We start from the raw sequence: 11,167 nt of genomic DNA on the forward strand, positions 1-11,167 counted from the left end.
TTAAAAAAATTATTTATTTAGATTTTAATATTTTCTTATAAAATAAAAATTGATTTGTTAAAGTGTAGTGTCAAATTTGCTTACATGGCATTAACCATTAACTCAGTTTTTTCATGTATTTTTTCTTTACATATATTTTTTTTTCAAATCAATTATTAAATCTGTAAAATTTATGTGTAGGTCTTTGCGAGTCTTACAAATCTAATAATTAATTTTTATAAAAAAAAACGTATATAAAATATACCACAAATGTAAAAAAATTATTTATCTTACTATATAGGCTAATAACACTGATCCAATGACAAAAGTATTAACTAGAAAATATTACTTAGAAAAACAATCTAATCCACAATAATTGAACTTGGTCCCACCATGATAATAATTGAAGTTGCGGACAAAAGTCCTAGCGGATGGAGGAATTTCAATTTGCCTTTCATTTTCTTCTTTCTTTTTGAGGTGTGCTATTAAAGAATAGTTGATTTTAGCAGACTAATTTTTTATTTTTTTTTTTAATTTTTTAAACATAACCATCGTGAAGAAATTTTTTATTTATGAAGAAATAAAAAAAGAGATATGCTATGCTTCCATTTCCTATTCATCTCATATTTATCTCTTTATTTAATTTATTATTGAATTTGCAAGATTCACATCTAGGTCTTATAAATTAATGATAAATTTTTTAAAAAATAAATGAACGATAAACAAAAAATAATAAAAATAACATTTCTCAATTAAAAAAATAGAGTTCTCAACCAACTTACATAGAGTGCCATAGAGGCTAGATTCGTTATTTCAACTTATTTGGGTAATGAAATTATTAATGTAAATAAGAAACTAGGCGGAGGTGCATAGCTCTTGGACTACTTAAAGAATGGAGAAACTGGAAATGATATACCCACGCGCATCCTTAAGGTTAAGGGACAGTTTCTGACATAGGTCTACGAATTTTGTAAGAGCGGTGTACCGACGTACAATGTATGAGCGTGGATTCAGAGTCTCCTAAAGTAAAAAACATAAAGAATCTAACGTCTATAAAATCTTGAAGATCTTGCTAGCGACACGTCATTTCAAAAATTAAAAAATGTTTTTGATCATTTTGAATTTCTTATGATAGATATCTCTCGTTTTCCATTATATTATTTTTATAAATATATTCAAGTAATGCTTTTTATATCTCCTCCTCAAAATCAACCCGATCAATCATTCCAAGGAAGGGATCGCTTTCTCACTCTCTCTCTCTCTCTCTCTCTCTCTCTCTCTCTCTCTATTTGTGTGCTGTGATTTGGCTCCGAGAGAGAAGAATCACATTAGGTGAAATCTCTCGTCTGGCGTTTTGGTAATATTCGTGATTTCCTTTGGTTTTCTCATCTGGGTTTTCTTATATTTGCTCTACTTTTCTATGATTTTATTTTTGTTTGGAAAATTTATGTGTAGAGAACTGTCAATGTGGTTGTTTTCCATGATCGACTTGATGGTGTGAGTAAAATCTTCTGTACTGGTCTCTGAGTTGATTGATTCTTCACTCTATGCGGTGATATGCTTTTCTTGTTCTAACTATGTATGCATGTTTGGCTTCTTTCTTGGTGAAATGGGAATGTGGGATACCTAGGTCTTTTTTCATAGAATTAGGGTTTTGATCTGACATATGGGGATATTTCTTTTTAAGTTTCTTTTCTTGGTTTATATGGGCAGTTGGGCTGGCTTGTATGAGGGGTTTTGTTTGAAAGATAGACTCTCTCTCTCTCTCTCTCTCTCTCTCTCTCTCTCTCTCTCTCTCTCTCTCTCTCTCTCTCTCTGTGTGTGTGTGTGTGGAAGTCTGGATTATTTGGTCTTGTTAACTTTTAGTCAGACGTGTCGATCCTTTTATGTGTGTCTATGCATTCGGGAGGTATTTATTCCGAGAATTGTCTTTTAGGGCTTTGATTCTAATGTTAGAAGGATATTCTGTAGTTGTGTTTCATAACTACAAGACTTTTCTGTTTTAGCAGAGTTTCGTATTGAGCAAGTGTGCGTCTCTCTCTTTTCTCATCATTCTTTGGGAAATTATGGTTCTTTTGGTTTTCTTACCCACGAGTGATGTCTGAATTATTTTGGCTCCCGTGCTTTTCTGGAAAATGGCATATAATATAAGGATATTCATATGCGCGTTCTTTTTTCTTTGTGCTTCAATTGATATAGTTAGTTGCTAATTATTTTCTCCGCAGGTCATTGCTTTTAATTGAAATAATTAAAAATGGGACAAAAGCAAGAGAGAATGCATAGGTGCATGCTAGTTTCCAAGAAGAGCTAGATAATGGAACTGAGAAGACCAAAAAAAAAAAGAAAAAAAAAAAGATAAGAAACTATGTAGGAAATGATTTTATAGACACAAAATCGAACGAGCCTTTGATGATTGGGTGGATAATCAATGAGCAAAACTTTTGGTGACATGATGTAAATTTTACGTGTAACTATTTGTTAGATTTTGATAACACAGGCATTTGCTTCTTGCTGCAAGTACTACATACTTAGAACGTGGAGTTTTCTGGTTGTTGGGGTCTTAGTTATTTTTCCCCCCAGTAAACTGTCATTCTTTTTTTTGTAGAAAAAAAATAAAGACGGCAAATTCTTAACATTGAATGAAGAGTTTTCCATCAGTAATGGGTTGTCCATTCTGAAATTTAACCAGTTCAGGCTTTGTTCAAATTTCATGTCTCAGGTAACATTTATGTTTGTTTGGGATGATTCGATGAGTGATAGGTCATAGGATTTTACATTGAATGAGCTTGCGCTGGTTATCTGTCCATAACTATGAACGAGTTTGATCATGTCAAAGTTAGTAATGAGTAATAACGGAGTACCTTGAAGTCTATAATTAATGTATGATAGACATATAGGTACTGAAGGGTCATTTTTTCTTCTTGAGAATTTGGAGTCAAACTGTTTTTTTCTTTTAGAAATTTTGTTTTTGTTGGGAATTTATGCATTTCCAATCTCAGGATTTTCAGAGTGGTCTCATGTCGGATTACATAATATTCATTTGAAGACTCTAGTCCATGGAATTCAAGGAAATGGTACAAATCGTGTTTAGATCTTGGGTTTGGGCGAGAGAGAACACCTTGGATCTTTGTGATGGCTTGATGCAACATATTGGGAAATCAACTTGACCAAAACACTTCAAGCATGTTGTAACTATATTGTAGACATATCTATATATTGAAGGATGTGTTATTCTGTTTTCTGGAGAATTTGGAGACAAACAGTTTTTTTTTTTTTTTTTAAATTATTTTTTTTTTCTCGTTATTTGGCTTGTAAAAATTTAAATATAAAGTATTTATTGTAATTCATGCATGTCCAATCTCAGGTTTTTCAGAGAGGGTCTCGTGTCAGATTACATTATACTCATTTGAAACACCCTCTTGTCCATGGATTGATAGGAAATATGGAGCAGTACAAATAGTGTTGGATCTTGGGTTTGTGAGAGGTGAGAGTTAATAATACCTTGGGAATCCATTTGTGAGAGATTGATGCAATATGTTAGAACATCGCCTTTACCCAAAAGTTTATAAGATGTGGATTTGGGCCTAATAGAAAAGGGAAGCCTTTCCGTAACAATCTAAGTACAATGTGTCATCATTAAGAGTCCAGTTCTTACCAGTAGAGCTTTGCTCAAGCATGGATGGGAGCTAACATGGGACTCTGTAGGATATAGGGCCATCTAAGAATTCTGAATGCCAAAATTAACTAAATAGAATGAATACTGGTCGATTGTGTCACTAACATCATTTATATCTTGCATGACCACTAAGTAAAGTTGTGGTAAGCTGGATTGTGTTGTATACCCACTTAATTTATCCTTCTCATTGTGGACCCTACTGGATGTCATAAGTTTCTGTTTGATGAGTCTATCAACTCTAGATTTCAACATAAAGCCCTTTTTGCGTGTTTTCTCGTGTTTTTGACCTAGTTGCTCCCGTATATATCTTAAATTCCCCACTAAACTTTTGTCCTCTACAAAATTGTGAGGTTTTACTTGAGGAAGCATCAAATGATTTGGTTTAGGGGCTGGGCCACTGTATCCTATACCGAGTACTTACTGAGAGTAGAAGTAATTTGATCTTTAGGATCTAACTGGGCTAGTTGTTGTTAGGTGTGGCAGTATGAGGCTCATTGACACCTTTAGTTGTTTCTGACTTCTTTTTTTATCACATTATTCAGTTCTGAACTTCACCCAAATCTGTTAACTAACTACCTACAAGCCATTTTCCCATATTACATTTTCAGATGTCTCTGAAAGTCCCGACCTGTGCATTATGTGTCTGTGCTCAACATGTATGAAGAACCTAGAATGCTGACTACTATTAATTATTAGACTGCTGGCTGTTCATTCTATCTGCTAGTTTTTGCTATCTGTTTGTGGAGATGTATCAGTTAACTTAAACTGAATTTTCTTTCTTGTTTCTTATATGAATTCTGGTTTCATGTTTTTTGCAGGACTTTGGCGTTGATTGATTATTTTCATCAATTTGAACAGAAACTTCAAAGTCTGGCACATATTCTACTGAGGCATTGATTTCTTCCTAGTAACAAAAGTTTGCATAAGGGTTCCCTTTTCTCTTTCTGACCATGGTATTTCTTTCTTTCTTTATGGTTTTTTTTTTTTTTTTGTTGGTTTTGTGCCTTTCTCTCGCAATTTATATGCATTAGTAAAGAAGTGCACTATTTAGCCTATTTACGTGAGGAATGAGGAATGCATAGATAAGCTCTAAGACACTGGTATTTGTGCTTTATTAACCAGGGATGGATAAATAAGTCCTCTATTGTTTGGTTGGTTTCTTACAATGGGCTTAGAGTTGTCTTGAAAATTTGCACAAACATTTTGTGAAGCATAAAATTCATATTAAAGAATTTGCATCTTTTACTTTCATCACTTTCGAATCGTTAAAGTCTTCTAATTTTTATTTTTTATTTTTTGTTGTGTTCTCTCTCTCTCTCTCTCTCTCTCTCTCTTCAGGCGACTAATGAAAATCTTCCACCAAATGTTATTAAGCAACTTGCAAAGGAATTGAAGAATCTTGATGAATCTCCCCCTGAGGGTATCAAAGTAGGCGTTAACGATGATGATTTTTCGACCATATATGCTGATGTTGAAGGCCCAGGCATGTAGCTTCATCCTCATTAAGTATAAATCTTTTGAGAAATTGTTTAAGCCTTCAAGCTCAATGAGCATTCTTGACCTTGCAGCTGGGACTCCTTATGAAAATGGTGTTTTCCGCATGAAGTTGTTATTATCTCATGACTTTCCACACTCTCCTCCCAAAGGTTTGTTGACACTTGTTATATTATCTTTAAAACACGAGCCATGTTTGTTCCTGTAGCCCAGAATTTTAACATAACTTCAAGGGTGAACCTCCGATGGAAGCAAGAACTTTTGTATTTGATGGGATTCCTTGTTTGATTTATTTCGTCTTCCTTTATTTTGTTGTTGAACATTTAACTGGTATAACTTCAAGGGTGAACCTCTGATGGAAGCAAGAACTTTTGTATTTGATGGGATGCCTTGTTTGATTTAATTCGTCTTCCTTTATTTTGTTGTTGAACATTTAACTGGTATAACTTCAAGGGTGAACCTCTGATGGAAGCAAGAACTTTTGTATTTGATGGGATGCCTTGTTTGATTTAATTAGTCTTCCTTTATTTTGTTGTTGAACATTTAACTGGTATAACTTCAAGGGCGAGCCTCCGATGGAAGCAAGAACTTTGGTATTTGATGGGATGCCTTGTTTGATTTAATTTGTCTTCCTTTATTTTGTTGTTGAACATTTAATTGGTATAACTTCAAGGGTGAACCTCCGATGGAAGCAAGAAATTTTGTATTTGATGGGATGCCTTGTTTGATTAAATTCGTCTTCCTTTATTTTGTTGTTGAACATTTAATTGGTATAACTTCAAGGGTGAACCTCCGATGGAAGCAAGAAATTTTGTATTTGATGGGATGCCTTGTTTGATTTAATTCGTCGTCCTTTATTTTGTTGTTGAACATTTAACTGGCATACCTTAAACCTTCCAGTCACCTTTCACCTTTTTATATTTCCCACTTCATGCTTCAAGTATTGTGATTTACTATTTGCAACTTATGTAATTGGTTGACATTAAAGCTTTTTTACCATTATTTTGTAGGATTCTTCCTGACTAAGATTTTCCATCCAAACATTGCAACCAATGGTGAGATTTGTGTCAACACACTGAAAAAGGATTGGAATCCTAGTCTTGGGTTACGACATGTTCTCATTGTAAGTTTCGATGGCTGTTCAGGTTAAACCATAATGTTAGTTCCAGTTCTTTTGCTTATCTGTTGGAGAACTGTTTTGAAAATTTGACAACTAGTACATTTAGTTTCAGATATTTGGCTTTTTCTCCCTTCGATTTCCTTGACTTTGAGCTGATAACAGGTAGTTAGGTGTTTATTGATCGAACCATTTCCAGAGTCAGCTTTGAATGAGCAGGCTGGCAAGATGCTGCTTGAAAATTACGAGGAGTATGCTAGACATGCCAGGTCAGTCATGCCCATCAAGTTATCTACTCCATGTTGTGGTAGGGCACCATTCTATGTGAAGATTGTAAAGTAGTTTATTCAGACAGACATTGACCCAGCGGATTTGGCCATGGAATACCATGTTTTGCGGGATCTTTTTATCAGTACCTTTTCAGTTTACACTTGAGTGTCAAGATTTTTAGGGTTGGTAAGGGGCAAATCTGCGGTTTTCTGGTTGGTTCTTCTTGTTGAGCCATGCATAATTCCTTTTCCAGCCATATGGTTATGCTTTCCTCAAATGCTTCCGTCGTTGGGCCTATTATGGTTATGCATGCTTGAATTGGAGTTTGTGTATCTTGATATAATGTCTCTTAATGTGAAAAATAAAATTGGAAAATTTCAACCCAAAAGATGTGTTGAATTTTACTTCATGTGACAGACTTTCTCAGATCTGTTTGGGTGTGTTCCCGGATTACTTAGAGGTAGAATTATTTCTTACAGGCTTCTTACACTATCTACTTGACTTTATTATTCTTTTATGGTTTTATGGAACATGAGTTTCTGTTGAGTATGTGGAAGAAGTGAGGGTGTTTTCTACTTTTTATGCAGGCTTTACACAGGGATCCATGCTAAGCCCAAACCCAAGTTCAAATCAGGAGCTATTTCTGAGTCGACAACCGCACTGAATGTTGACCAGACCAATACCGAGCAGAAGAGCACTGCAGCAGGTGCTGCGTTGACATTGCCATCCCCACTTGCCCCTTCTACAACATCCACCAGGGGTAATGGGCAGGAGCAGCCAGTTGCTGTAGCACCAACAACAGATACAGGAGTTAGTGGGTCTCAAAAGAAGGAAGGTGGGTTGGCAAAAGTTCATGCAGACAAGAAGAAAATAGATGCCAGAAAGAAAAGTTTGAAGAGATTATAAAGAGTTGCATGGAGACATGATTCAAGTGCTACTATGGGATTCGTGGCTAACTACGGTCGTCCATTGATGGGGATGGTGGGGGGAAGTTTGGGGTTGGGAGGGGGAATGTGTGAGTGAACTTCCATTGGACAATGTGATTGGCGTTGTAACATTTTCAGTTTTGGTATGATTTCTCTCGGAAAAACGCTCGTTGCATGTTCTGAAAATTGCATAGCTTTCATTTTGGGTATGGTGAATACATGCACTTGGGAAAGCCTCGGACCTTTTGAAAAGTGGCATAAATCTCGTACCTTTCATCAAGTGCTCGTACATGTATGTTATGGGTTTAAGTAAGAACTTGGCAATTGGTCCAGCAAACCCTGGTGAAACAAGAATTGTGGATCCTGCCACCGAAAAAACATTAAAAGTAAATCAACTAAAAATCCAAGTTTTTCTACCAAGTTTCATGTGTGCTATGACAATCCACTTAAGAGCTACATAATCTATCTCACTTTGAGCATTTCCATGATATCCGACGCCTCTGATCCATCCGATCATAACTTTCAGCTCGAGTATTGGATTAAGGTGAGAACTTTGAAAAATATTATTAATCATGGAAGTATGTTGCTATGAGTTTGTGAGTGCGGATTCCGATACCTTAGTGCTTTTTATTTGATTACATTCACTCTCGTTAAATTGTTTATGCTTTTGATTTTTATTCACAAAAACAATCTCTTAATTTTTGGAACTAGGTCAGGATTTGATTTAGTCATAAATTTGTTTTCAGAAATATAAAATTCACTTGTGAGTACAATGTGAATTTTAATTGTACTCGCAAATGCACGAATCGTTTGTAGTAAAATAATTTACAAGTGCGAGGTCCATCCCACAGGGAATTGTGTTCTTGAAAAACAATTTTATTTTTAAACTAATTAAATCTTAACCTAGTTCCAAAAATTAAGAGATTTTTTTGATAAATAAAAGAAAAGCATAAACTAAACAAAGTAAAAAGAAAAATACTAAGGTTTTGGAATCCACACTCATCGAATCATAACAATATACTCCATGTTCATCAATATTAATCCGAAATTCTCACAATTAAAATGTAACGAGTATTCTACTATTTTTGGATATTTTGGGGAATTAAGAGGGAATTTAGGAAGCAGGGAAATGGAAATTGTAGTAGAATTGATTAATGCAGGAATTTAACATAGACGGCAAAATTCGAGGTTGCTAGCCTCCAGGAGAAAACTTCTCAAATCAATCGACAGCTATACCTAATTAACACTAGGACTTATATACTATCCTTCTTACAAAACGCTGGAAACAAAGCATAAAACGACCCACTAAAACAAGGCATAAAACGACAACCTCTTATACATAAAACGACACAGCTTCCTCATACCCTAAACGCACCGTTTGGCCTAAGCACACCGTTTTTGCCAACCTTCTAGAATACCCAGCTGGACCGCATCCTTCTCTTGAACTCGGACAAACTGCCATCTGTCCTTATCTCTTCTCACTTCAGCTCCCTCTCTCTTCTATTCTTCAAGCTTCTGTCTTTACCCTAGGTTTCCCAGAATGGTTGTGACAATACTCTCCCGATTCAAAACACCTTGCCCACAAGGTGTGGGTAGGCGTTCCGGAGTCCGTGAAATTCCTCCCAAGTGGCATCGTCGGCCGTCTGGCCATCCCAATGGATCAGCAGTTCAATGAGTGGTCGGTTGTCTTTCGGGCGAGAGCGGCGGTCGAGGACGGCAACTGGTTCTGGACGCAAAACACCTCTGGAATCCACGGGGGGAAGCTTCGGTAAGGCCAAAGAAGAAGAACCAAGTTTCGGTTTGAGCTGCGAAACGTGGAAGACGGGGTGGATCTTTGCATCCGGGGGAAGATCCAGTTCGTAGGCCACCTTGCCCACCCTGCGGATGACGCGGAATGGGCCATAGAAGCGGGGCGAGAGTTTGAGGGCACGGCGATACACCACGGTGGACTGCCGATACGGCTGCAGTCGGAGGTAAACCATTTGCCCCAATTTAAATTCCCTCTCAGTACGCCGTAAATCCGCATATTTTTTCATCCGCTGTTGAGCATGCTTCATATTGTGCTTGAGGAGGGTGAGGATTTGCTCGCGGTTGCGCAGCACTTCATCCACCGCCTCCACTCTAGTAGTACCCGGAATATAGCTTAAAAGTCTAGGAGGGGGAACGCCATAGATGGCCTCATAGGGGGTCATTTTGATAGATGCATGCCAAGATGTATTGTAGCAGTATTCGGCCCAAGGTAACCACTGGGTCCACTGCTTAGGGCTATCTTGAGTGAAGCAGCGTAGATAGGTTTCTAGGGATTTGTTTATGATTTCGGTTTGGCCATCTGTCTGGGGGTGGTAACTGGTGCTAAGCTTGAGGGTGGTACCCTGTAGGCGGAACAATTCCCCCCAGAATGCACTGGTGAATGTCGGGTCGCGGTCAGAGATGATCGACTGAGGCATCCCATGCAATTTCATAACATTGGTGATGAACAGCTGAGCCACTTTGGCAGCCGTGTAAGGGTGAGAGAGAGAGATGAAATGGCCCCCCTTAGATAGCTGGTCCACCACTACTAAGATAACGGAGTGGCCCTGAGAGATTGGAAGCCCTTCCACAAATTCCATAGAGATGTTCGTCCACACCCGGGTGGGGATTGGGAGGGGCTGGAGCAACCCGGCAGGAGCGGTGTTCTCATATTTGGCCTGCTGACATATGTCACACTCTCGTATAATCTCCTTCCGCATGCCTTGCCAGTAGAAGTCCCACTTTGCCCTTTGTAAGGTTTTGTCATGTCCCGAATGGCCAGCTATAGGGTCACTGTGGACATACTGTAGCACTTGATTCTTTAGTTGGGGGGATTGCCCAAGTAGGATCTTGTGCTTGTAGAGTAACAACCCACCCCTAAAGGAGTACCTCTTAGTGTCCAACTCATTTGTCAGCCATTTGTTCAGCAGATGTTGTAACTCGGCATCCTGCACATACTGTTGTTTTAAATCCTCAACCCAGCTGGCAGTAGGGATGGAGAGCAGGGAGAGTGACAGTTCCTCCTCCCAGCCTTCCTTTCGGGATAGGGCATCAGCCACCCTATTCTCAACTCCTTTTTTGTGCTCTACAACAAAATCATAGCCCAGGAGTTTTGTGATCCATTTTTGCTGGAACGGAGTGCCCCCCTTTGCTCCAATAGAAATTTAAGGCTCTGTTGGTCAGTGTGAACTACAAAGGACTGACCCAACAGGTAGGGTCTCCATTTCTGGATGGCTGTCACGAGGGCAAAAAGTTCATTCTCATAGGTGGACATGTGTAAGGCTTTACCCTTGAGGGCCCGACTAAGAAAAGCGATAGGCCTGCCGCCTTGCATGAGGACTGCTCCTATGCCTACTCCACTTGCATCACACTCGATGAGAAAAGGCTGAGAAAAGTTAGGGAGTGCTAAAACTGGTGCTTGGGTAATAGCAACCTTTAGAGCTTGGAAGGCCTCCTGAGCTGATTCTGACCAAGAGAAGGAGTTCTTCTTAAGCATTGCCGTCAACGGGGCAGCTATGGATCCGTAGCCACGGATGAATTTTCTGTAGTAGCCGGTCAGCCCTAGAAAACCCCTCAAAGCCTTGATTGTCTTAGGATGGGGCCAGTCCACCATGGCCCGGATTTTTCTCGGATTAGCACTTACTCCCTGGGCAGAAACTATATGGCCCAAGTACTCCATCTCAAGGCACCCGAATT

The 11,167-nt window shown here is 38.3% G+C and overlaps 1 protein-coding gene across 1 annotated transcript; it reads left to right on the top strand.

Annotated features, from left to right (window-relative positions):
- Positions 1 to 1,172: 1,172 nt before the first annotated feature.
- LOC133873817 (ubiquitin-conjugating enzyme E2 22) lies at positions 1,173 to 7,742 on the top strand. Its single transcript, XM_062311587.1, has 7 exons — positions 1,173 to 1,336; positions 4,474 to 4,608; positions 4,994 to 5,138; positions 5,224 to 5,301; positions 6,160 to 6,272; positions 6,432 to 6,535; positions 7,124 to 7,742. The coding sequence occupies exons 2-7, from the start codon at positions 4,606 to 4,608 to the stop codon at positions 7,440 to 7,442; spliced, it is 762 nt and encodes a 253-aa protein (XP_062167571.1). The 5' UTR covers positions 1,173 to 1,336; positions 4,474 to 4,605; the 3' UTR covers positions 7,443 to 7,742.
- Positions 7,743 to 11,167: the final 3,425 nt, after the last annotated feature.

Source organism: Alnus glutinosa, chromosome 7, assembly GCF_958979055.1.
Source record: "Alnus glutinosa chromosome 7, dhAlnGlut1.1, whole genome shotgun sequence".
In the NCBI taxonomy this organism is placed as follows: domain Eukaryota; kingdom Viridiplantae; phylum Streptophyta; class Magnoliopsida; order Fagales; family Betulaceae; genus Alnus; species Alnus glutinosa.

Excerpts from the sequence above, each read along its gene's own strand:
- LOC133873817 (XM_062311587.1), top strand. Across the intron at positions 5,139-5,223 it reads TGCTGATGTTGAAGGCCCAG|CTGGGACTCCTTATGAAAAT; the intron begins GCATGTAGCTTC and ends TTGACCTTGCAG. Across the intron at positions 6,536-7,123 it reads GAGTATGCTAGACATGCCAG|GCTTTACACAGGGATCCATG; the intron begins GTCAGTCATGCC and ends CTTTTTATGCAG.